The sequence below is a fragment of the Hypanus sabinus genome, chromosome 16 (genome assembly GCF_030144855.1).
Source record: "Hypanus sabinus isolate sHypSab1 chromosome 16, sHypSab1.hap1, whole genome shotgun sequence".
NCBI lineage: Eukaryota > Metazoa > Chordata > Chondrichthyes > Myliobatiformes > Dasyatidae > Hypanus > Hypanus sabinus.
In genome coordinates this window covers 61,978,910-62,005,969 of record NC_082721.1, presented here as the reverse complement: position 1 = coordinate 62,005,969, position 27,060 = coordinate 61,978,910, and the positions used below count along the sequence as shown (strand labels likewise).

General features: G+C 42.5%; 2 protein-coding genes across 4 annotated transcripts in view; one reads left to right on the top strand and one right to left on the bottom strand.

Annotated features, from left to right (window-relative positions):
* camsap3 (calmodulin regulated spectrin-associated protein family, member 3) overlaps positions 1 to 11,418 on the top strand; it is a 237,083-nt gene extending 225,665 nt beyond the window's left edge. For all 3 annotated transcript variants that reach the window (XM_059991912.1, XM_059991913.1, XM_059991915.1), the window contains 2 exons: positions 4,856 to 4,974; positions 8,016 to 11,418. In XM_059991912.1, coding sequence (XP_059847895.1) covers positions 4,856 to 4,974; positions 8,016 to 8,312 — 416 coding nt within the window. In that variant the 3' untranslated portion in view covers positions 8,313 to 11,418. The remainder of the gene's footprint in view (positions 1 to 4,855; positions 4,975 to 8,015) is intronic.
* A 224-nt stretch (positions 11,419 to 11,642) lies between these two features.
* xab2 (XPA binding protein 2) overlaps positions 11,643 to 27,060 on the bottom strand; it is an 86,586-nt gene continuing 71,168 nt past the window's right edge. The window contains exons 15-19 of the mRNA XM_059991916.1: positions 24,595 to 24,717; positions 20,769 to 20,940; positions 14,726 to 14,852; positions 13,643 to 13,749; positions 11,643 to 11,950 (exon numbers count right to left, since the gene is read on the bottom strand). Of these exons, the coding sequence (XP_059847899.1) occupies positions 11,889 to 11,950; positions 13,643 to 13,749; positions 14,726 to 14,852; positions 20,769 to 20,940; positions 24,595 to 24,717 (591 nt within the window). The 3' untranslated portion in view covers positions 11,643 to 11,888. The remainder of the gene's footprint in view (positions 11,951 to 13,642; positions 13,750 to 14,725; positions 14,853 to 20,768; positions 20,941 to 24,594; positions 24,718 to 27,060) is intronic.

The following is a 27,060-nucleotide window of genomic DNA, read 5'->3' as shown; positions in this document are numbered from 1 at the left end:
AGGCCATTCGGCCCTTTGAGCCAACACCACCATTCACTGTGATCATGGCTGATCATCCACAATCAGTACCCCGTTCCTGTCTTCTCCCCATATCCCTTGACTCCACTATCTTTAAGAGCTCTATCTAACCTTTCTTGAAAGCGTCCAGAGAATCGGCCTCCAGTGCCTTCTGAGGCAGAGCATTCCATAGATGTTGGGGACTAGTTCCATTGTACGCTGAAAGTATCTGCATCACGGCCTGGTATAGAAGTACCAAAGCCCCTGAATGAAAAAGCCTACAAAAAGCAGCAAATACAACCCAGTCCATCATGAAGAAAGTCCTCCCCGCCATTGAGCATGTCTACATGGAAAGCAGTATCCATTATCAAGGTCCAGCACCGCCCAGGCCATGCTGTCTTCCCACTACTGCCATCAGGAGGGAGCCTCAAGACACATACCACAAGATTCAGGAACAGTTATTACTTCTCAGCCATTAGGTTCTTGAACCGGAGGGGCCAACTTCACTCGCCCCATCATTGAACTATTTCAGCTACCTATGGACTCAACTTTCAAGGATTCATCATCTCAGGTTCTTGATATTTATTGCTTATTTTTTTCTTCTCTTTCTTTTTTTTGTGTTTTTTTTTGCACAGTAGTTGTTGTCCCTCCTGTTAGGTGCAGTCTTTCATTGATTCTAGTGTTTCTTGTATCTACTGTGTTTACCTACAAGAAAATGGTGATATATACTACGGTTGGCCCTCCTTATCTGTGAATTCTGCATGCACGAATTCAACCAACCGCAAATCGCGAAAACCCGGAAGTGCTCTTCTAGCACTTGTTAGAGCATGTACAGACTTTTTTTTCCTTGTCATTATTCCCTAAACAATGCAGTATAATAACTATTTTACATAGCATTTGCATTGTATTAGGTATTATAAGTAATCTGGAGATGATTTTAAGTATACGGGAGGATGCGCGTGGGTTATCGTGGATCGGGATTGAAGAAAAAATCGGAAGTTCTCTTACTAAGTAAGCTGGAACAGGTATATCTGGTATTATTTAGCGTCAGTCAAATGTTTGTCTTCGTTTATAATATATATTTTACCTTTCTATGCACATAAGACACTTAAGAACGTATGTTTCAATGCCGGGCTCGGGATCCCGAGTTCAATCCAGTGACAGATCGCTCCCGAGTGCGCTCTCCATTGTGCCGGGTTGATGTGGAGGATCAAAAACCCAATAGTTAAACCACTGCGTTGCTTAGTAATAATTGTAGCTTTCATCGGTGCTGAACCTTTCTCACTTTATCCTTTAAAATTGTTCCGATTGTTGACCAACGTAGCCTAACGCTTTTCCAATGACCGATGGCGTTTCACCTCTTTCTGATCGCTTTATTATTTCCACTTTATTTTCAATTGTCATCGTGATTATTGTCGTGAACAGAAGCACAGAGATTCAGAGCTTTGCCGCAGGGTCCTAATGTCCACCGCACTGAGACAGGTTAAATAAGGTCTGAGGTTCCGCTGGGTCCAAATGTCCACCACATTGAGACAGGTTGCGTAAGGGACTTGCGCATCCGCGAATTTTGTTATCTGCAAAGGGGTCATGGAACCAATCCCTCGCGGATAAGGAGGGCTGACTGTATATCTACTTTGATAATGAGTTTGCTTTGAACTTCAAACCTTTCTGCTTGCCAAGCACCTTTACTTTAGAAATAGCAATGAAACTCACTTCTGTCTCTGACACTGTCCAGTTTCTGGCACACTGCTAGTGTCTTCCACAGTGAAGAATGATGCAAAATACTTAGTAGGTTGGTCTACCAATACTACCTCTCCAGTGTCATTTTCCAATGTCTGTTATCCACTCTCACCTCTTTTACTCTTTATGTATCTGTAAAAAACTCTTTGTATCCACTATGATATTATCGGCTTTTACCTCTTTGTGTTTGTTTTTAGTTGCCTTCTGTCGGTTTTTAAAAGCTTCCCAATCTTCTAATTTTCCCCTATTTTTTGCTATATTATATGTACTCTCTGCTTGTATGTTGTTTTTGACTTCCCTTGTCAGTCACAGTTACCTCATCTTCCTTTCATAACATCTTTTTCTTTGGAATATATCTACCCTGCACCTTCCAACTTGCTTCCAGAAACTTCCATGCTGAGTCTCCTTCCCTGGAGTATCTTTGGTCAGCTCCTCTCTCATGCCTCTGTAATTCCCTTTGTAATACTAATACATCTTGCTTTAGCTTCTCCCTCTCAAAATGCAGGGTAAAGTCTATCATATAATGATCACTGTCTCCTCAGGGTTCTGTTACCTTAAACTCCCTTTCAAATTGGGTTCATTACTTAACACTTTGTCCCAGTGGGCTCAACCAAAAACTGCTCTAAAAATCCATCTTGTAGGCATTCTAGAAATTCTGTCTCTTGGGATCCAACACCAGCCGGATTTTCCCAATTTTCCTGTATATTGGAATCCCCCATGACTATTATAACATTGCCCATTTTGCATGCCCGCATACAACTCCCGTCAGGGTTTTTTTCCCCTTGCAAAACTCCCAGAAAGTTAGTTCACTTACTGAGTCTGTGGTAAAGATGGCAAATGCATTGTTGGCGTTTATTTCAAGGGGAGCAGAACATAAAAGCAAGGAGATAATGCTGAAGCGTTGTAAGACACTAGTCAGGCTGCACTTGGAGTATTGTCAAAGTTTTGGGCCCCGTATCTCAGAAAGGATGAGTTGTCATTGGAGAGAGTCCAGAGGAGGTTCATGAGGGTGATTCCAGGAATAAAGTGATTAACATCTGAGGAGCGTATGACAGCTTTGGGCCTGTACTCACTGGAATTTAGAAGAATGTGGGGGTATCATTGAAACCTTCTGATTGTTGAAATGATTTGATAAGGTGGATGTGGAGAGGATGGTTCATCTGATGGGGGTATCCAGAACTAGAGGGCACAACTTCAAAATTGAGGGGCGGCTTTTTAGAACAAAAGTAAGGAGGAATTTTTTTCAGCCAGAGTGGTCAATCTGTGGAATGCTTTGCCGCAGACTGCAGTGGAGGCCAAGTCAGTGGGTATATTCAAAGTGGAAGTTGATAGATTCCTGATCGGTTGGGGCATCAAGGGCTATGGTGAGAGGGCGGGTGTACAGGGTTGAATTGGATCCGGGATCAGCCGTGATAAAATGGCGGAGCAGACTCGATGGGTTGAATGGCCTAATTCTGCTCCTATGTCTTATGGTCTTTCCTATTCTCATTCTCCCGTATAATCTGAAGGTCATCGAGCTGCAGCTCTGGTTAAATGCCTCTAGTGTAAAACATTTTCATATTTGAACATAGAATGTAGAACAGTACAACACTGTAAAGGGTCATCAGTGCACACCACTTTCTCTATAGCCATTACATTCTATCAAAGGTCAACAGTATTCACCTTATGCATTTGTGTGTATTGGGAATTTGCTGTTGGTCAGGCCACGACATGCAACAAAAACAATATTCAACAATTATAAAAAAACGAAGAATTATATGAAATGAAGTTAGTGCTTAAGAGTACAGATAATGGAAATACAAAAATCCCAGCATGTATTTACAATATAAACAGCATTGTCAAAAATGGTTTAAAGTGCAGCACAGTGCCTGAGGTAGTAGAGGGGGTGAGGAGTGCCGACCTAAAATGGTTGATCAGATCAACTGCCTTAGGAAGAAACTTTTAAATTGATATGAAGTTTTGTTCTAATGGCCCCATACCACTGTCCAGAAAGGAGCTTTTTGAAAAGGGCGTTTGCAGGTTGGATAATGATTTTTCCTACCCGCTGCTTTGACCTGGACACATACTGATACCAAACATGCATTTATTTTGTTTGTGTTGCAGTGTTAAGGTAACTTTGCCCATTATTGGTTTCTGTTTAGAATAGGCTGCTTCTGGAAGGCTTATACTATTAAATGATTCCTAGTTCCACTGAATTTAAAGAAAATAAGAATTAAGATCAAAATAATCCATCCAATAATCCCTTTGATCCCCTACCATTAGGCAGAAGATACTGTAGCATTTGGACAAGGCATGTTAAGATGGGAACCAGCTTCTTCACCCTTGTACTGAACTCCCTGCCACCAGCCAGGTCTCATCACATATGAAGCGCCAGTCATGTTATATGCTGTTTACTTTTTAACTTGCAATATGCCATATTATTTGTGGTTCTATTACTTTGTTATGTGTGAGTTATGTACTATGTTGTACATCTTGGTGTGGGGGAACATTTTTTTATTTAGCAGTATATAAGGTTGAAGTGCAAATGAACTTGAATTTGAGAATCAGGTTTAATATAACTGGCATGTTGTAAAATTTGTTTTGCAGCAGCAGTGCAGTTCAGTACATAAAGTGCTATGTTCATAGGTTGGTATATGCTGGATTCCAGTTAATTGGGGCACATCAGCACCAGTGCATTTTGTCCCAAATAAGCGGCTCCCTTAATTAGTGAAGTTTCATGGAAAGCCTGAATGCTTGAAACTGCAGTGAGCAAAATGGTTCTGAATTGTCTTACTGCTTATTTCTCACCAAATATTAGTGACAAAATCCATTGCTTTTTGAACACAAGCACACAATTGACGCTATTTAAAAACTCATTGCAGTAGAGGTGGTGTCATGTCCAATGGCCACACAAATGCATGTGTCTCGTACTAGTTAGAAACTGTTCAGCAACAGTCTCCTGTCCCAATTAAGCGGCATAGTGTCCCAAATAAACAAGGGGAATCCTGGCTATGTTCAGGCTCCTGTACATCCTCCCTGGAGGTAGAAATGAGAGAGGCATGACCTGGGTGATGGAGGTCCTTAATGATGAAAACCACTTAAATAATTTAACCTAAGTAAATTATTGTTCCATTCACAGGTCCGAAACTCTACAAGGAACCCAGTGCCAAGTCCAATAAGTATATAATACAGAATGCAATTACTCGCTGCTGCCTGGCAGGGAAGGTGAATGAGCCCCAAAAGAATAAGATATTGGAGGTGAGATTGATTGTCCTTTGGTCTTCCCTCTGGGTGACGTTGTGCTACATAATCAGGGATGGATAATAACTAGTTTTGAATCCAGTGAGTGATTGCAGCCTGGAGAGCCCTTCAACACAATGTGGTGAATATAGCAACTTTTCACCCAGAACCAAATGAATACTTAAAAAGATATTCCAGTAACGTGGTGGATATGGATGAGAGGTTAATAAGATGGGTCTATCAAGGAACCAACACTGGTTGAGTCCCAACTGGGGCCACCTGTGTTTCCTCAATCCTGTGAACTGATGGAAAATGTCCAAAAATATTTTCTGCAGTAGGTTGGGATGGATTAAAATCAGAGTCATAGAGTACTACAGCACAGAAACAGGCCCTTCAGCCCAACTACTGCTCCTGTACCAAGACCCTCCCATCCAAGTTTCTCTTAAATTGAACTCAGTTGTTCCAATTCCACTGGCAACTCATTCTAAACTTGCACCAGCCTGTGAGTGAAGAAGTTTCCCTTCAGCTTCCCCTTAAGTATTTTGCCTTTCACTCTAAAATCATGGCCTCTAGTTCTGGTCTCACCCAACCCGAAGAGAAAAAGCCTGCATGCACTTGCCCAATCTATATCTGTCATAATGTTGTACTCCTCTATAAGATCTCCCCTCATTCTCTTGTGGTCCCATGAATAACCTTATCCCTTTCCCTATAACTCAGGTCTTGGAGTCCCAGCAACATCTTTGTAAATTTTCTCTGCACTCTTTCAATCTTTTCTTTAGGTAGTTGACTAGAACTTTTATAATACTACAAATCTGGCCTCAACCACACCTTAAACGACTTCAACATAGCATGCCAACTTCTGTACTCAATACTTTGAGTTTTGAAGGTCGATGTGTCAAAAGCTCTCTTTAGGACCCTATCTACCTGTGATGCCACCTGTGTCATATCTGCCCCGTGAACTAATGGAAAAGTGCAGAAATGATTGCTGTAACTGTTTGGGACAGATTCCCAGTGGATACAAGATGGAGAAAGAGAAAGAGAACAAGATCAAAGAAGTGGGGTTGCTTCTGTATCTGACTGAAGTGCATGAACTGGGCATTAATAACCACAGTAAAGTTAATCAGAAGCAATGTGACTCTTGTGTCAGAGAGTAATTGTTGCATTTGTACCTGCCCCAACCATTTCCTCAGGCAGCTCATTCCAGGTACTCGTTACCCTCTGTGTAAAGTTGCTTCTCAGTTCTCTTAAATCCCTTCCCTCTTATCTTGTTTCTGTGCCTTACAGTTAAAGAAAATATTAGCTTTATTTGTCACATGTACATCAAAACATACTGTAACATGCATCGTTAAAAATGTCACCATACTTCCTCTGATGTCAACGTACCTTGCTCACAACTTACTAACAATGAACTACATGTCTTTGGAATGTGAAAAGAAATCCGAGCACTTGGAGAAAATCCACGTGGTCGTGGAGAGAACGTTCAGATTCCTTACAGACAGTGGTGGGAATCAAATGCCGACTCTGAATAGTGTTATACTAACTGCTACACTACTGGCTGCTGGTGCAGTTCTGGACTCGCCAACCCTGGGGAAAAGACTATAACCATCCACCTTGTCCATACTTGATGAGATTTTGTAAACTTTGATGAGTTAATCGATCTCTCATTCAACTGTGTTCCAAGGAATAAAGATCCCTCTCTATAACTCAGGGCCTCTAGTCCAGACAACAATCCTCATAAATCTCTTCTGCACTCCTCCAGCTTGACATTGTCTTTCCTATAACATGATGACAAAGGAAGCATTAGAAGAGTGCAGAGACACAAACATGTGCATAGTTGAGTACTGGCAAATGATAAACAACACACACTAAACACTGGAGGAATGCGCAGGTAGGGCAGCATCTATGGAGGGGAGTAAATAGTAAATGTTTCAAACTGAGACCCTTCATTGGGACGGAAAGAAAGGAGAAAGCCCAGTACTGAGTTCCTCCAGCATTTTGTGCGTGTTGCTCAACATTTGCAGCATCTGCAGAATCTCTCATGTTTCTGATTTGTGAAGTCTCTGAGGTGTAGAACCATAAGACATAAAAGCAGATCGAGTCTGCTCTGGCGTTTGATCTATCATCCCGCTCAATCCCATCCTCCTGCCTTCTCTCTCTAAGCATTGAGTCCCTTACTCATCAAAAACCTAACAACCTCCAATACCTTATCTCCCGCCTGGGTAGCCTCCTTCCTGCCGGCATGAACATCCAACTCACAGACCTCCGTTGATACCCTTGCCCCCCCTTACCCCATCCCTATTTATTATTTCAGTCTGGTTCTCTTTCTCTTTTTCCCCCCCTCACTATAATCTCCCCCCAGCCCTACCTTTCTTTCTCTTTTACTTCCCATAGTTCTCCACCTTCCCCCAGCCCATTTCCCTCCAACCTATCACTTCCTAGCTCTCTACTTCATCCCTCCCCGCACTTCTTATCCCCCCCTTGACCATCCCATGTTACTTCACTCCTGATGAAGGGTTTCGGGCCGAAACGTCGTCACTACCTCCTCCCATTGATGCTGTCTGGCCTGCAGAGTTCTGCCAGCATTTTGTGTTTTTATTAACCTCCACTTTAAATATACCCAATGACTTGACCTCCACAGCCGTCTGTGGCATATAGTTCCACAAATTCACCACTCTCAGCCCAAAGAAATTCCTCCTTGACTACTCTGAAGAAGTTTAAATCTTCTGTTTGACTGATAGGAACTGTTGTATTGGGGAATTACTTTTTAAAGAGTTCCTATTTGTACATTCTTCTGGCCAATCTTTAACTTTCTCCTGCTGTTGTTGCAAAGGTTGCCAATTTATCTCACAGCATGCATGTGACTTTGATTAGAACAATGTGTTTTCAGAACATTGGAGTATCTGTCCTTTTGGAGGTAGTGCAGGAAGATGCAACAAGCATTAGTTTGATGTATGTGTATTAAGACATAAGACTTAAAGTGATGAGTTGCTTCTCTTGGATCCAGTTAACCACATGGTATTTGAAAGCTTTGTCATCTACCACCTTCTGTTTCTTGACAGGAAATTGAGAAAAGCAAATCTAATCACTATCTGATCCTGTTCCGTGACAACAGTTGTCAGTTCCGGGCTGTGTACACGTTTCCCCCAGAGTCTGAGGAGATGCATCGAGTGGCCGGAGTTGGACCCAAGATCATCACTAAAAACATGATCGAAGGGATCTACAAATACAATTCTGACCGGAAGCAATTCACCCAGATCCCCAGCAAGACCCTGTCTGCCAGCGTTGATGCAGTCACTATCCAAGGGCACTTGTGGCAGTCCAAGAGGCTGGGTACCCCCAAAAAGCCATCCAAATGATGGACTCGTCCCCTTCTCATCCCCTCTCCTGTACAGACGGACAAGTCAAAACTTTTAGGTCTTAATTTGCCAACCACCCATTTGCTTTCTCTTCCTAACCCCTCCCCACCCTTTTCTACTGTCTCTCATGGATCGTTAAGCTATTCCTCGCCATTTCTGCATGCCGTTTCCATTCAACTGACAGCATTCAAGCGAAGCAATGTTTTGATCACGTGGATTGAAGGGGGTTACAAGTATGACATCGTGGCACCTGTAGAGATTGTCCAAAGGATTCACAAAAACAATGGAGGTGGGAGCACTAGAGGATATTATCCAAAACCTATAAGCACTAACAGATTTGTTAAGAAATTTAAAAAGGTCAAAATATCTTTTTAAAACAATCTAGATGTATAATTTTTTTTCGAAACTTGATTCCTGATGATTACTACTGACGACTGAAATAATGTCTGTGTATATATTAGAGCTATTTAAATGATTTAGCTGTTTGTATAGATGAAATATTTAAGGTTCTGCTTATTGGAGAGAATGGTTTGGGTGTTTTGCAAGTTACTGTACATAACTTGTTGCAGTATTTGTTGTATAAAACAAAGTGCTGTTGAGGTTTTATTATTTCAGATAGTCAATGAAACCATTCCTACCTGCCTGCTTTGTTGGAAGAATGAACTAAGTATCTTTAATTGCTAGCTTGAGAAGCTGTATATCCTCAGAACTAAACGTATCTCAGCAGATACTGGTAAATGTCAGGGTAGCCCCATGGTTGAACTTCAGGCTCAAGCTGTGCACATTGTGGTTGCATCAGTGCTGGAATTTGTCCGGGATTGAGCAGGGCTATGTCTAAGCTTTCACTTTGGCTGGGTTGAGTTTCCTGATGGCAAACAAAATCTTAGATCTTCAGTTTGCATTGAGTTAGTGTAAAACATTGCAGGTCGCAGCCTACTTTGGAGTTTGAGTTGAAGAAACCAGGTCAAGTGGAAGCCAGTGTATTCAAATCCTGGGAAGCTACCCTTTGTGAATTCCTTCTTCTGATTTTCTTAAGACGTCTTCAGGGTCATTCAATTACTCCGATGTCATCATCTCTGTTGCTTTTCTGTCTGAGAAAGGATGTGTGAATGAGCTGACAATGTCGTTTTCCCAATGGATTGACTCAGTTGAAATCCAGCCTGGCTTTGGTTTGGAAATGAAGCTGATTTCCAGGTAACTAGGCCAACATTGTACCTGAACCATGTGGAAATCTCTAAAGAAACTATGTAGAGTATTCCACTCCAAAGGCTCAGGTCTGCAGCAGCACAACATCCAGTCTGGAATGAGTCAGACTATGGACCCCAATCCAGTGCAACATAGTTTAACAATGTGGTGGTCTGCAACAGTTGTTAACTTTCAGAACATCTGTGTAGAAAACTCTATCTACAATTTTTTTAAATGTTATTTATTTCTTTATAATTTTGTTAAACCTGGTTCTTTTCCCTGTGAACATGTGTGTAGAGAGTAAGGATTTCTCTCAGTCTAGCACATGCAAGCAGGTAGTCTGCGCTGCCTTGGTCACTCCCACGTCACTGAATACAGTTTGCAAGTGAACTTGTTTGGGAATTTTTTTTAAATATATAAATACCACCAGTATCCCTCAGTTTTCCACCTGCCCACTCCCCCGCCAAATTAAGAATAACTTGCGCAGCAAATGCATCATTTTTCATTAAAACCTTGTCAAAATTTATCAATCCTGCCCATTCCAGCGTGGCATGAAGCTAGCAGGAAAGCCACTTGGATGGAATTTGTGACCTCCTGGAGTTTTTCCATTGTCTTCCTGTACCCCTTCTGCCTACATCAAGCTTCCTGTAATATGAACATGCCAGCTTCCAGTCCTCATACCCATTTGGTTGGAGTGCATGTTGAGGCTCAGTGGCCTGACGTGTGAACGGGATGGTCAGACCAGGGGGGAATTGAGGGTAAACAGAGCAAAAGGAAGGAGTGATTCTGTACACCTGTGTTTATGAGAGTCATGAATTCCTGAACTAATTATGCACTTTTTTATTTAATGTAAAGTTTTGGCACAATTTTCTTAAAACCATGAACTGGAACTCTGTAGGAACTGCATTGTAAACAGTTAGCATTTAGCTTTGTTATTTACTTCACATCTCCAACCAAATATTTAGATCTTAGTTCTACTTGTAACATTCCATTGGACAGAAAGATTGTGTATTTTTTTTAAAAGAGGTCCTGCGTGGTTAACCATATGTATTCACCGTTCTCCTTGAGGTGGCAGTTAAGTGAATTACTGAATTGTTGAGTGTTTCTGCTGAAAAGCATCTGGGCCTCAATAGTGAGGTATTGTCAACAATCTTGTCTAAGTCACTGCTTGGCTCACCAGCCGTGTGTGCGCGCACATCCTGTGTGTTGGTTACGGGACAGAATAGAATCAAGGGATTTGAACAAACATGGGAGCTTTAACTGCAGAATGTTAATCTAGACACCATCTTTAGAGATTTGTAAATTCATTGCTCACCCCACTTCCTCCCCCCCCCCACACACACACTTTTTCCAGTTTTTAGTATTTGCCTTATCCACTGCCATACTTTCATCGTGGATTCAGAATACAAACCCTAACCAGAGAGGATCGATGGTGATTTGCTGCAAGATGTATTGATAATGGACCAGAAAATTTGGGTTTGTGGAGCTCCTTAATAAGCTGTGGCCATTAGGCAGGTGGAAAAGTTTTGCATAGAATGTGCTGGCAATGCCTGTTTTTCATAGATATTTTTGAAACTAAACAATCAAGCAGATTATCAGTGGGCAATACTGGAAATAGCTTAAGCAGTACTCTAGTCATCCAATGAGGCTCTCTGGGGAGACATGAAGTGGATGATCCACAAATAAGCCTGGACTGAAAGTTGATTTGGCCCTGTATCAAATAAGGGTCCAAGTTTAAAAATGTAACATTGCATATGGTACCGCAACTTGAGATTTGAGCTCCAGATTTAGGTGGGTTCTGGTGTATGTGTCTACAGCTGTGGGACTTGGGATCTGTATTACTCGAAGGAATAACATGACAAAAATCTGGAAATTTAATAAACAATTTACACAAATGTGGTTTGTCCTGGCTTGCACTCTGTTCTAATTCAGACTGACTTGACCTTAAAGGTATGTTCCATGTATTTTCTTGATGCTAATCACCTCTGATGAGACTGCAGATTATTCTTCATTGTGCAGTACTGATACATAGTCACAAGTAAATGCACAGAGAAGGAAGTACAAAGTTGGTGGTTGGTCACAGTTATTACTTTTACTAAGTAGAAAACATTGCTCATACATATATTGCTCACAACATTGCTCATATGCAGTTGGAAGAAATTAACTTTATTTAAATCACTACACATCCTACGGTAGACACACAGTTCAACAGAAGTGAAGTCAGTGCCTGGTAATTCAAGGTAGGTAACTTGAACACACATTAAAGCAGCAAGTCTTTGCAGTAGTTCAGCCTAGTAACTTAAGTAATACATGGCAATGGCAGCTTCTGTTGAAATACACCCTATCCAGCTGTGAGAGGGACCAAGTGAGCACTCTGCAAGGAGTCAGGGCTCAGTCATCCTTCAGACCTCCAAACACGGCAGTGGGGACCATTTTCTGTTCGAGTGGTACCTCTGAAATAGAGAAACAAAGCATTAGATTAATTATTGAGTTTAACAATTTTAGTTTAGTAGGGGAACATGTTCATTGGGGCAACCTGTTCACACCAACCATGTCTATCCAAACAAGTCCTGCTTGGCTGTGTTTGGTCCAAATCCCACCTTATATGAACATATTCAAGGTATCTTAAACCTCACCCATGTTGGAAAACTGTCTCTAGCATTTGCTTGTTCCATATACTAACTGGTCTCTGTGTGGAAAAAGGTACACCGATTCCAGACAACCAATGAGAGAAACCTGTCCGGGAAAGCATTTAAAGTTGCACTGGGGCAGTTCCACGTTCCTGACCTTGAATATTTCACCCTTACCTATGACAGCTGGTTTCAGTCTCACCCAACCTCAATGGAAAGAGTCTGCTTGCATTTACCCTATCTAGTCCCCTCAAATTTGTATGTCTATCAAACTTCCACTACACTTTGAGTGAAAAGCCCCCCCACCATGTTTCCTTTAACTATTTCACCCTTGACCTCTAGTTGTAGTCTTCAGTGAAATTTTTTCTCCAGTGCCCCCGCCACAGCCTCCTCGACATTCGTGAGACCCGTTGCAAATTGAGGGACCATTTTGTTGAACACCTATGCTCCATCTGCCAAAAGGGGAACTCCCTGGTGATCAAGCATTTTAATTCCACTTTCCAGTGCATAGCCTGCTCGTGCCAAGATGAGGCCATCCTCAGGGTGGAGGAGCAATACCTTATGTTCCATCTGGGTAGCCTCCAACCTGAAGGCATGAATACTGATTTCCCCTCCCTCCCCAGTCTGCCTTTTTACCTCTTCACACCTGCTGATCATTTCCCCTCTTCCCCAGGTTCCTGCCGCCTTCCCATTCTGTTGGATCCCTTTTCCAGCCATTAACCTTTCCCACCCACCTGGCTTCACATTTCACCTAACAAGCCTCCTTCTCGGCCCAAAATATTGACTGCAATTCATTTCCATTGATGCTGCATTCCATTTCCACTGATGCTGCCTGACCTGCTGAGTTCCTCCAGCATGTTGTTGCTTCAGTGGAAAGAGCCTGTCTGTATTTATCCTTTCTATACCCCCAATTCTGTCTATATATCAAATCTCCCCTCATTCTCCTACACTCCAGGGAATAAAAACCTAATATAAACCTTTCCTTATAACTCGGGTCTTAAATCAGGCAACACCTTGTAAAGTTTCTCTGTACTCTTTTCCATACATAGATGATCAGAACTGTGCACAATACTCAAAATTGGGTTTCACCAACATCTTACATAACTTCAACACCACATCCCAACTCCTGTACTCAATACAGCAATTAATGAAGGCCACTGTCCCAAAAGCTCACTTTATGTTCTTACCTACCAGTTGCCCCACTTAAGGGATTATAGATCTGTATTCCAAAATTATTATTATACATTGATCCAGCTCTCCATAACAGAAACCACCACTGTCTATTGGGCTGTGGACTTTGCTGACATCCTAAAGAAGTTAGAATAAGCAGGAATGGGGATAATTTAGGGAACATGCCAGAAGGTAAAAGCAAGATGTTGAAGGAATGAGGGGTGGGGACAGTGAAGGCAGTCAGAGACTTCCAAAGCTAAAGGGTTTAGGAGGTTCATGAAGATTTTAAACAAGTACACGGAGCCATCATACTTCCTCCTGATTAAAGTCTGTAATTCCACATACCATCAGGTTCTTCTTCACCATCATCGTCGTCATCGTCATCAATGTCAATCTCATCTGGATTAGCCTGCTTTGTAAGCTCTGCAAGTTCATCACGAGACGCATCACTCCTGCAGATGAGATGAGAAAGCATATTAATCTCTTTGATCTTTACAATATTTCCTCTAAACACTTGAAGCCACTTCTTTTTTTACAGTGAAGGTAACAAGGTTATATTTCACAAATATATTCACAGAACCTACACCACACTTGGATGTTTTTGTGTTTGGGAGAAACTCCGGCTATGGTGTGAAGTCCTCTGGAAGAGGACACAAGAAAGCCACCCATGTGCAAATAAAACAATCTGACCCACCTGCTACTGGATTGGCATATTTTCCAGACTCTGATTACACATTTTGAATTCACCATATTAAAAGATATTACATAGTGATATTTAACTCAATACCTTCCAAATTATCGAAGCAACTGGGACTCAGATGGCATCATGCCATACAGTACCTGGTAAGCCAGGTGCTGAACTTCCAGGATTTCAGATTAGTTGGATGGTGGATTTTTAAATTTTACTGTCCTGAGGACTTCAGCCACTCAATCAGGCTGTACTGGATTCAAACTCAACTTGGCATTAAGAACTAACTTAAGCATAAACCTCAACTATTATGGAAGAATCAGCAGATAAAATGGAAGAGGCGGGGAGGGGGGAAAACGGTCAAGAGAAGGATTAAAGTTTGTTGCGTGTATATCGGAACACATAGTGAAATGCAACATTTGAGTCAGATCAGCTAGGATTACACAGGGTAATCTACACGAGTTGGCACACTTCCAGTGCCAACAAAGCATACACACAACTTAACCCACACGTGTTTGGAATTTGGGAAGAAACTGGAGCCCTGGTCAAGAACAGAACTTATAAACTCTAATATTAAAGACAGTGGCAGGAACTGAACCCCAACCTTACAGCTGGTGCTGTAAAGTACTGTGCTAACCGCTATGGTGTCGTGTCATCACACCAAGTCTTGAAGGGAAAGGGCTGTTGGCCAACGCAGGAGAAGGATGTTAATTCGGATTCTGTCCCGACTCTCGGCGTACCTGACAAACAGAATTTTGTCCTTGGGTTTTGGTCGTTCTCTTTCAGCCTCTTCAGCTATCTGTTGTGCCTTCTGCTCCAGTAACTTCATGTCATCCATTCCACTCTGTCCTGGAGCCAGATCAGACACTGCAAAACATGAGATAAAGCAGTCAAGTTCACAGGGGACAGGGTTTATTAAGTTTCCATAAGACATAGGAGCAGAATTAGGCCTTTCAGACCATCGAGTCTGCTCCACCATTCAATCATGGCTGACTTATAATCAGAATCACTTTATTGTCAGTATATGAAACATACCAGGAGTTCAGTGGTTCGAAGCCAAGCATAAACCACAGGACAATACCATAACGGACAATACAATAGTGCAAACAATTACTGCAAATATCAATAATCAAACTTAAATAAATGTGAACAATGATAACACTAAATAATTATCAACAGAACAAGGAGACCAGGAAAGACCATTTAATGGATGTTGTGCAGGGACAATTCAGTGAGTGAGTTTTGATGAGAAGCTGGATAGCCAGAGGAAAGAAGCTCCAGGGATGATGTGTAGTCTTGATGGTAATTAACATGTAGTGTCTCCCTGGTGGTAATTTGGTGAATAGGTGACTGCTAGGGCGAGTGGGGTCTAGCTCTTTTCTTCACTCTGATGATGAACAGGAATTTTAATGTTGGTAGCTGACAGCCAATGATCTTTTCTGCTGAGTCGACCAGTCACTGTAACTAAGACTTGGACAAGGAAGAGGCAGCGGTAAATGAAATGGTGATACAGGTGGTCACGACAATCTCAATGATGACTGAGTAAAAATTCACCAGAATACGCCCTGAGATGTTAAGGTTCCTAAGCCATTCCTGGGTGTCCTAAGTTGTGAAGTGTGCTGTTTTGCGGCAGCAGTACATTGCAATAAAATTATATATAAACTGTAGCTTATAATAAGTATACATAAAAAAAGAAAGTTTAAAAAGCAGTGCAAAAAGAGGGGGAAAACACTGAAGTAGTGTTCACTGGCCATTCAGAAATCTGATGGCAGAGGGGAAGAAGCTGTTCCTGAATCACTGACTGTCTTCAGGCTCCCGTACGCCCTTCCTTGATGGTAGCAATAAGAAGAGGGCATGCCCTGGGTGATGGGAGTCTTTAAATAATAGATGCAGTCTTTTTAAGGCATCTATCACCTTTTGAAGATGTCCTGGATGCTGGGGAGGCTAGTGCCCATGATGTTGTTGACTGTGTTACAACTTTTTTCAGCTTTTTCTAATCCAGTCCACACCAAACATTGACACAACCAGTTAGAATGCTCTTCATGGTACAAAATGTCCTCAAACTCCTAACGAAATCCAGCCACTGTAGTGCCTTCTTTGTAATTGCATCAATATGTTGGGCCCAGGATAGATCCTCGGTCATGCTGATAACCAGGAACATGAAACTGCTCACCCTTTCCACTGCTGATCCCTCGATGAGGACTGCTACATGTTCCCCCCACACCAGTTTCCCTTCCAGAAGTCCACAATTAATTATTTGGTCTTAATGACGTTGAGTACAAGGTTGTTGCTGCGACACCACTCAACCAGCTGATCAAACAGCACATTAATGTGTGACTGAGAGACTGATGTAGGGGGCAGGGCTTCAGGCTCCTGGATCATAGGGGGAGGTACGATCTGTACAAAAAGGTCGGGTTACACCTGAACCCAAAGGGGTCCAATATCCTAGCAAAAAGGTTTAGTAGAGCTGTTAGGGAGGGTTCAAGCTAATTTGGCAGGGGGGTGGGAACCAGTGTGATAGGGCTGAGGAAGGGGAAAACAGAAATAAATCAACGATAACGTGCAACAGAGATGATAAAAAGGACAGGCAGGAGGTGAGGCATAATCACAGCCAGTGGGATGAGTTACAGGGCAATAGAGGCATGGTGCAGTTAAAACAGAAAGCAACAAATACTGGGCTGGAAGTGTTGATTTTGAACGCATGCAGCATAATAGAGAAAATGAACAAATTTGAAATTCAGCTACAGACTGGCAAGTATGACATCGTGGCCATCTCTGAAACTTGGCTAAAGGATGGTTTCCATTGGGAGCTGAACATCCAAGGATATACGGTGTATCAGAAAGATAGGTTAGTAGGCAGAAGGGGTGGTGTAGCCCTGTATATAAGGAATAATACTAAATCATTAGAAAGGGATGACATAGGAGCAGAAGGTGTAGAGTCTATGGGTTGAGTTAAGAAATGGCAAGGATAAAAAGACCCTAATGGTAGTTGTGTACAGGCCTCCAAACAGCAGCCGGGATGTGGATTACACATTACAGCAGGAGAGAGAAAAGGCGTGTCAGAAGGGCAACGTCATGACAATCATTAGAGATTTTAATATGAAATTGGATTGGGAAAACCAGGCCAGTACTGGACCTCAACAGAGAGAATTCGTAGAATGTCTAAGGGATGGATTTTCAGAACAGCTTGTTGTTGAGCCCACTGGACTGGGTGTTGTGCAATGATCCGGAGGTGATAAGGGAGCTTAAGGTTAAGGAACTTTTGGAGTGATCAAGTTCACTTTGAAATTCAAGAAGAGGAAACTAAATTCCAATGTGTATTTCAGTGGAATAAAGGAACTTACAATGACGTGAGAGGGGAACTGGCCAAGATTGACTGGAAAGAGACACCAGCAAGGAGGACAGCAGAGCAGCAATGGCTGGAGTTACTGCGAAAAATGAGGTAAGTGCAAGACAGATATATCCCAAATAAGAAGAAATTTTTGAATGAAGAAGGACACTACTGTGGCTGACAAGTGAAGCCAGAGCCAAAGTAAAAGCACAAGAGAGGGCATACAAGGAAGCCAAAGCTAGTGGGAAGATAGAGGACTGAAAAGCTTTTAAAAACTTGCAGAAGGAAACTAAGAAGATCATGAGGAAGGAACAGATGAATTATTGAAGTTGTCTTTGTACACTCCTGTCAAATGGTTAGCACAGGTTTACAGAGCCCCACTAGGTACACCTTGCGAGGGTTCATCCTCAGGAAAGATGTTCTGACATCAGCCTCTGAGACAGAGATCACAAGGGACTGACACAGGTGTACTTTTATTCTTCCTTTCAAAGTAGCATAAAAGGTGTTGAGCTCAACTGGGAGTGAAGCATGACAGCCATCATGGTGTTGGGTTTTGCTTTGTAGGAAGTAATGGCCTGCAAACCCAGCCAGAGCCAACATGCATCTGATTCCGTCTCTAACTTCAATTGGAATTGTTTCCTTGCCCTTAAAATAGCCTTAGTCAGTTGTACCTTAATTTCTTGTATAGTTCTGGATCACTGGTCTTGAAAGCCACAGATCTAGCCCTCAGCAGACTATGAATCTCCTGGCTCATCCCCAGCTTTGGTTTGGGTATGCCTGGTATGTTCTCAAAGGCACACACTCATCCACACAGGTCTTGAAGTTGGTGATAACTGTGGCGTATTCATTCAAAGCAGTCCTGTAAGTGTTCTTCCACCTCCCTTAACCATGCCTTCTTGGTCCTCACCACAGATGCTGTGGTCTTTAGTCTTTGCCTATATGCTGGGAGTAGAAGTACAGTCAGATGATTGGACTTCCATGAGATGGCACAGTAAGCATTTCTGATGTGTCAAATGCGTTGGCTTCTCTGGTTACATAGCTGATATATCGGTGATAGTTGTTCAGAGACATCAAGCCATCATCCACAATGACAGGAAAGATGTCAGGGTGTGCAGTTTCATGCCTGATTATGTTGCTAGTTCCTCAGGTGCCTGCCTGACATTGGCCTGAAGTGGAATGTACACTGCTACCAGGATGATGATAGAAAACTCCCTTGGTAGATAAAATGGATGACATTTGACCATTACATGTTTCAGGTCAAATGAGCAGGGCTGAGGTAGAACTGCCAGTTTTGTGCACCACAATGAGTTAATCATAATGTATACTTCACCCTGCTCTTCTTGGACACTGGCACAATTGTCCTTTTGTGCCTTTAAAAGACTCAGCTGCCTTGTCTTTGCAGAGAATCGTGAAGCTATTGAACTGCAGTGCTACATCCAAAATGGCAGAGGAGGAGGATAGCCATTTATTTTCTTTTCCCTGTTTCATCCCTCTAAATCCCTTTCTCCTTTCTTCCCCATCTCCGTAACCTGTGACATCATGAACCCAATGACTTGCCCACCTCAGCCAGATGTGGCAATGAATTGCAGAGTCACCATCATCTGGCTAAGAAATTCCCTCTCATGTCTTTTCTAAAGGTACAGTATGTTCTTCTTCCTGAGGTTGTACCCACTGGTCCTAGACTCCCCCACTATAGGAAACATCTTCTCCACATCCACTCTGTCTAGGCCTTTCAATATTCAAACTATTTTGCTCAAATGTAACTTTCACCAAAGGTACACTGAAATCCTATTTGGCAAGTAACTTGGGATTTTACAGAATCCTTCAAGTTTTAAGCATTACAAAACCGACTGTTTCACATCAGTTTTTTAAAAAAAATTTCAGCGTTTCAGAACACAGGAGAGAATTGTTGCCAGAAAGTTCTACACAATTTCATAGAGTGAGGCTTATTATATTATTCCCAGCTTGTTCCTAATGAGTCACAGCTTTCAAAATAAAACATCAGGCTGCAGCGCATTGGTGAAGTCATGGCCAGACTTGCTCTCTGGGACAACCTCTGGCCAACACTGAAACTCAAGATGGGTAGGTCTATGTTAATTAAAAGATCTGGGTGAAGGGACATGGTTCTGAATGAATCTCATCCAAGAATGACAAAGCATTGTTAGATATAAATCAAGAAACGGTGATTACACTGTGCCAACGCTTCCATGATTTCAGGAGGAACACAGATTCCTCCTGAAGGGGAAACTTTTGTACTAATCTGTTTCATGTGATGTGGACATTGCTGGTATTTATGGTCCATCCCTAGGTACCAGTATTTATTGTTTCTCCGTAACTCTCACTGAACTGAGGAGCCAGTTAAGAGTTCACTACATTGTGAGTCTGAAGTCACGTGAAACCATCTGGCCCATCCAGTCTGCTGTGCCATAGCTGATTTTATTTTAACCCCATTTTCCCAACTTCCTTGAACCCCCTTAGCAAACAAGAACCAATAAAAGTTCTGCCTTAAATTCACCCAACGACTTGTGCTTCGCGATCCTCTATGGCAACGGATTCCACTGATCCACCACCCTCTGGCTGCAGAAACTCCTCCTCATCTCTGTTCTGAAGGAATGCCCCTTTGTTCCGAGGCTGCGCTCTCAGACTCTTAAGAATGAAAACATTCTCTCCCTGTCCACTCCAATGAGGCCTTTCAGTGTCTAGTATTAACCATAAATCACGCAGTCTCTGAATCAAATAGCAGTAACGCCCAATTCAACTCTCTGTCTGTGGGCACTTTCATCACTTGGCTACCGTATAAAATCTAATACCCATCAACACAGGACTCTTGCTCTACAGCTTGCAAAAATCAAACATAAAAGCAAATGTACTGACAAGATCCAGAGCAATGGCAGAAGGTAATACCTTCAGAACCTGGATATGACCACTTCAATTGCACAGACTTTTCAATAAAAGTAATCAAAAGCCACAGAGGACTATGCAGCTGACAAAAACCAGACCTTACACACAGGAGATTCCCAGAGGGTGGAGACAAGCAGTAGAAGGGGTTCAGTTGAAGCGTGGGTTTTCCTTGGGTGTCTTGTCTCCTCCCACAGTCCAAAGGCATACCAGGTAAGTTCACTGGTCATTGTAAATTGTCCCAAGGATTAATTGGGCTTGTTGCTGGGACACTGTGGTTTGAAGGGCCAGAAGGACCGCCTCCGCACTGTATCGCTAAACGAGTTCCAGAGAAGTACCAGTTAATGAGTTAACTGGTCACTGTAGATTGCCCTGTGACTAGGCTGGTGTTAAATAGGTGGGTTGCAGGGCAGTGCTGCTCATTCCACACTGCATCTCCAAACACACAGTTCGGCACAGACCAGTAGACCGAAGGGCCTGTTTCTGTGCTGTAAAACTCTACGACAACCAAATGAACTCTGGAGCTAATACTGACCCTCACCAGTGCAGCTTACCTGTGCCTGTTGCATTGGTGGAGGCTTTCAGCATCTGTGAGGACATAAAATTGACCTGGGTGTTGTACGTGGCCTGCACACTACGCTTAATCCGCAACATCTCCCGAATTGTGTCCTCATTTCCGTGCCGGATTTCAAATTCCTTCCAGGTCTGCCAGAATGATGGTGTTATCTAGAATTAGACAGGAACATAGGAAATACATTACTGGGCAAATCCCCATTACTGACGGGACATGGATGCTTTGGAGAGAGTGCAGAAGAGGTTCGCCAAAATGATAAACAAGATGCTGGCAACCTCGAGCAACACATGAAAATGCTGGCGGAACTTAGGCAGCATTGATGGAGGGGAGTAAACAATCAGTATCTCAGGTCAAGATGCTTCATCTTGACAGACTGGTGGGTATGAGCTACAAGGAGATGTTGGATAAACCTAGACTGTTTTCTTCAGAGGGTTGTAGGCCGACAGGGAACCTGATAAAAGTTCATAAAATTATGAGGGCTAGTTAGGGTAAATAATCAAGCCTTTAGAGCAGAGATGAGGAGGAGTGTGGTGAATCTGTGGAATGCACTGCCACACATGCTGTGGAGGCAAGTCATAGGGTACATTTACATCCGAGGTTGATAGGCTGCTGGTTGGTAAGGGTGCCAAAGTTAGGGTAGAAGGCAGGAGAATGGGGTTGACTGGGATAATATATCAGCCATGATTGAATGGCAGAACAGACACAATGGAGCAAATGGCCTACTTGTGCTCCCTTCTCATATGGTCTTCTTCCCAAAGTCAAACTGTCAAAAACTAAAGGACATGCATTTAAGGTGAGAGGGGAAAGTTTAAGGAAATGTATGGGGCAATTTCTTTTAAAAACATAGAGAATGGTGGGTGCTGAGGCAGTGGTGTTTAAAAGGCTGTTAAAAGATAGACATGAACATACTGGGATTGGAGGGATATAGATCATGTGCAGGCAAAAACACTTAATGTAATTTGGCCATTGCGTTAGGCACAGATAGTGTAGGCTGAAAGGCTTGTTCATCTGCTACACTATTTTTCTGTGCTCTATTTGATGCATGTTGGCGCGTGGCCAAGTGGTTAAGGCATTGGTATAGAGATCTGAAGGACGCTAGTTCGAGCCTCAGCTAAGGCAGCATGTTGTGTCCTTGAGCAAGGCACTTGCTCTGCGACACCAGTGCAACACCTTGCCCTTCCCTTGGACAACATCGGTGGTGTGGAGAGGGGAAGGCTTGCAGCATGGGCAACTGCCGGTCTCCCATACAACCCTGCCCAGGCCTGCGCCCTGGAAACTTTCCAAGGCGCAAATCCATGGTCTCTCAAGACTAACGGATGCCGATTTGATGACATTCCGAAGACATTTGGGTTAGTAGATGTGGGCATGCTAATGTTGGCACTGGAAGGACACTTTGCAGACTAACTCAACACATCCTTGGACCATGTCGGTCGTTCACACAAATGGTGCATTTCACTGCTTCAAAGTACATGCCACAAATAAAGTTAAACATTAATAATTATTTAGGGTTGATAGTCATATCGTATGGAACAAAGAGCAGTGCAGCACAGTACAGGCCCTTTGGCCCATGATATAATGTTGACCTTTTAACCTACTCTATCAATTTAAACCTTCCCCCTCACAAAGCCTTTCATTTTTCTATCATCCATCTGTCTATGTAAGTCTCTCCGATGTTAAAAAAAAACCTCTGACATCCTCCCTACACTTTCTTCCAATCACCCTAAAATTATGCCCCTAGTATTAATCATTTCTGCTCTGGAAAATAGTTTCTGGCTGTTCAATCTATATCTTTATTATCTTACAAGACCATGAAACTGTAAAATATAGGAGAACTCAGCCATTCAACCCATTGCATCTGCCTTATCTCCATTCTAAAAGTACGCCTCTCTATTCTACAGCTGTGTCTTTTGGTCTTAAACTCTCCCACCGTAAGAAACATCATCTCCACATCCACTCTATCAAGACCTTTTAACATTCAATAGGTTTCAATGAGGTCACCCCTCATTCTTCTGAATTCTAGTGAGCACAGGCCCACAGCCATCAAGCACTCTTCATATGACAAGCTATTCAATCCTGGAATTAGCTTCATGAAACCCCTTTGAACTCTCTCCAGTTTCAGCACATCCTTTATAAGACAGGGGGCCCAAACCTGCATAGAATACTCCAAGTGAGGCCTCAGCACTGCTTTATAAAGTCTCAACATTACATCCCTGCTTTCATATTCACGTCCACTTGAAATGAATGTTAATATTACATTTGCCCTCCTCACCACAGACTCAACCTGCAAATTAACCTTTAGGAAATCCTTTGCACCTCAATTTTTTTCTGTATTTTCTCTCCATTTAGAAAATAGTCAGCCCTTTCATTTCTTCTACCAAAGTGCATGACTGCTTCATCCATGCTAGAATCTTTACGTAATACCATGGGCTCGTAGCTTGTTAAACAGCCTTGTGTGTGGCACCTTGTCAAAGGCCTTCTGAAAATCCAAGTACACAAAATCAACTGATAATCTTTTGTCTACCCTGCTTGTTATTTCTTCAAAGAATTCCAACAGATTTTTCAGGCAAGGTTTTCCTTTGAGGAAACCATGCTGGCCATGGCCTATTTTATCATGTGCCTCCACATACCCTGACTTCTCCTTAATAATCAACTCCAACATCTTCCCAACCACTGAGGTCAGACTGACCGGCCTATAATTTCCCTTCTTGAAGAATGGATATTTGTAATTTTCCAATCTTCTGGAACCAATGCGGCCACCATCTCTTTAGCCAGCTCTTTCAGAACTCTGGGGTGTACACCAGGTCCAGGTGACTTTTCTACTTCCAGCCCTTTCAGTTTCCCAAGAACCTTCTCTCTAATTATGGTAGATTCACACACTTCTTGCTCCCTGCTACCTGGGACTTTCACCATACTGCTAGTTTCTTTCACAGTGAAAACTGATGCAAAATATTTATTTAGTTCATCCACCATTTCATTATGCCCCATTACTACCTCTCCAGTATTGTTTCTGTGTAGTTCGATATCCACTCTCACCTCTCTTTTACACTTTATGTATCTGAGGAAACTTTTGGTGTCCTTTTTAATATTATTGGCTAGATTATTATACACTTCTATCAAATGCCACCCCCCCCCCCCCCAGCTTGCTCAATCTATTCTCAAAAGCTATGCTCTCCAATCCAAGCAGCATCCTGGCAAATCACCTCTGTACTCTCTCTAAAGCTTCTATATCCTTCCTATAATGAGGTGACCAGAACTGAACACAATATGTCCTAAGGGAGTTGTGGTCAGGTTAGAAATGTTAACCACTAGGGGACCTGCAGTTAAGGTGAAAGGGGGATAAGATTAAAGAGATTTGCAGAACAAAAAATCATTGGTGCCTAAAATGGGCTGCCAAGGGCAGTGGCCACAGCAGATACAATAAGTTGTGCTTAACACAGAAAACAGAACCTTAGAGCACAGTACAGGCCCACAGTAGAGGTCACGATGTTGTGCAGACCCTTTAACCTACTCTAAGATCAGTTCAAACCTTTCCACTGACATGTCCCTCCATTTTTCAAGAGGTTGTTAGATTAACAAGGAGGGTATGAACAGGTATGAGTCATTTACAGGTGGAAGTGAATTACATTAATGCAGCATCTGGTTCAATGCAGACAGCTTATGGGTCTTTTCCTGTTTATCATAGCACCACTTTGCTGCACTAATTCTGCATCCTTAGATACCCTTAATTTCTTAAAGTACAAGATAATAAAGTATTGTGGATTAAATACAGAACTATCAACAGGCCAGACAAGAACCAGGAGTCCTACCCTTGGATCACACAGCTGAGAGCAGTAGGAGTAAATGGATCTTGCCCGATCGATTTCTCCCAGCTTACATTCCATATCAGCGAATCGCAGGCACATGTCTCGGGCGTGCTCATCTGGCAGCACCTGTAACAAAACAAATATTTGCAAATACAGTTTTACAATAACAATTTCAAAATCATTACTTTTAGTGGGAGGAGGCCTACTCCATCGTCTCACAGCTATCATCGGGCAGGACGTACAGACCTGAAGTCCAACACCACCAGGTTCAAAAACATTTCCCTTCAACCATTCTGTTCTTGAAGCACCCTGCACACCCCAATCACTATTTCAGTATAGCAACATTATGACCACTTGCTACTAAAAATGGCTCGGTAGAGTAGTGGTTAGAGTAATGCCATTAAAGTGCCAGTTGCCATTCAATTCCTACTGCTGTCTGTAAGAAGTCCGTACGTTCTTCCAGTGACTGCAAGGGTTTCCACTGGGAGCTCTGGTTTCCTCTCACATTTCAAAGCCTTACAGTAAGAGTTAGTGAGTTCTGGGCATAGTAGGTTGGCACCAGAACTGTGGCGATACTTGTGGGCTACCCCATCACAATCCTCGCTGTTTTGATTGATGCAGAACAACAGATTCCACTGTATGCTTTGATACAGACGTGTCAAATAAAAGCTAACCTTTAATGTTTTTTCTTTAAAAACTTCTTTCTGTTTGAAAACAATGTTTATATAAACAGAAAGGGTACTTATAAAGGTTTGCCACACCCTCGTCTAGGTTTCTCTGACCACATCTCCATAACATTAACCCCAGCATACTGACTGTTGCTGAAAATAGAGAAACCAGTCAAGAGGATCATCATTGCATGGCCTAATGAAGTAATCACTGTGCTCCAGGTCTGTTTTAAAAGGACCAACTGGCAGATGTTCAAGGAGGCCACCACAGAAAGAGAAGACACAGACCTTGAGGAATATGCCTCAGTAAATGCATAGATGACATTGCTACCTCAAGAATGGTCATCTCACGGCCCAGAACCAGAAACCTTGGCTGAACACGGAATTGCACTCCCTATAAGCTCAGGATGCTGCTTTCAAATTTGTTGACAGAACAGCTTTCAAAGCAGTCACGAGAAACCTTAGGATCAAGACAGCAAAGGACGCCCATGCACAAAAAAATTCAGGATCGCTTCTCTGATAACGATCCCTGGCGCATGAAAGGCCTTATGGACTACGCAAAGAAAAACATCATCGATGTACCAGTGATGCCTCTCTCCCTGAAGCAACAAACAACTTTTATGCATACTTTGCAGCATGCAACACAACACCGGCCACGAAAGCTACACCCCTACCAGGTCACTGTAACAGCAGCAGACATGAGAAGGACTTTGCAGAGAGCGATACCCATAAAGCAGCCGACCCAGACAATATTCTAGGCTGAGTACTCAGTGAGTGTGCTTACCAATTCACTGATTCCTTCAACACTTCACTTACCCAGGCTGCTGTCCCCACTTGCGTCAAATCAGCCACCAAAATTCCTGCACCAAAGGACTCCACACATTCACAACGAAATGACTACTGCACTGTGGCACTGATGCCAATCATCAGAAAGTGCTTAAAACAGCTGATATCAAAGACACCATCCCTGTCCATTGGATACTCACCAATATATCAACAAAACCACTCTACAACAGATGCCATAGCATCTGTCATGCACCTGGCCCTGACACATCTGAAAAACAAGGCCACTTATATCAAAATGCTGTTTCTGAATTTCACTTCGACATTCAGCATTATTGTCCCACAGACCTTAGTGAACGGACTCCTAATCCTTGGTCTACAGTGGTGCTAGAAAGTTTGTGAACCCTGTGAAATTTTCTCTGTTTCTGCATAAATATCACTTAAAATGTGATCAGATCTTCACGGAAGTCCAGAAACTAGATAAAGAGAACCCAATCAAATAATAACACAAAAAACATTATACTTGTTCATTTATTTGTTGAGGAAAATGATCCAATATTACACATATTTGTTGGAAAAAGTATGTGAACTTTTGGGGTGATTCCTTCTACAAAAGCTATTTGGAATAAGGTGTTCCAATCAGTGAGATGAGATTGGACCATGCCTTGATCAAAACAACTTTCAGAGGACCTTAGAAGAATTGTAGAGATGCATGAAGCTGGAAAAGTCTACAAAAGCATTTCTAAAGACCTGTGTGTTCATCAGTCAAATGTAAAAGAAATTGTGCACAAATGGAGGAAACTCAGTTGCTACTCTCCCTAGGAGTAGGCATCCTGCAAAGATCACACCAAGAGCACAAGTGGAATGTTAAAGAAGGTGAAAAAGATACCAAGGATAACAGCAAAAGACCTGCAAAAATCTCCAGAACTTGCTAACATCTCTGTTCATGTGTCCACTATAAGAAAAACACCGAACAAAAAAGGTGTTCATGTACGGACACCACAGAGGAAGCCAAAGG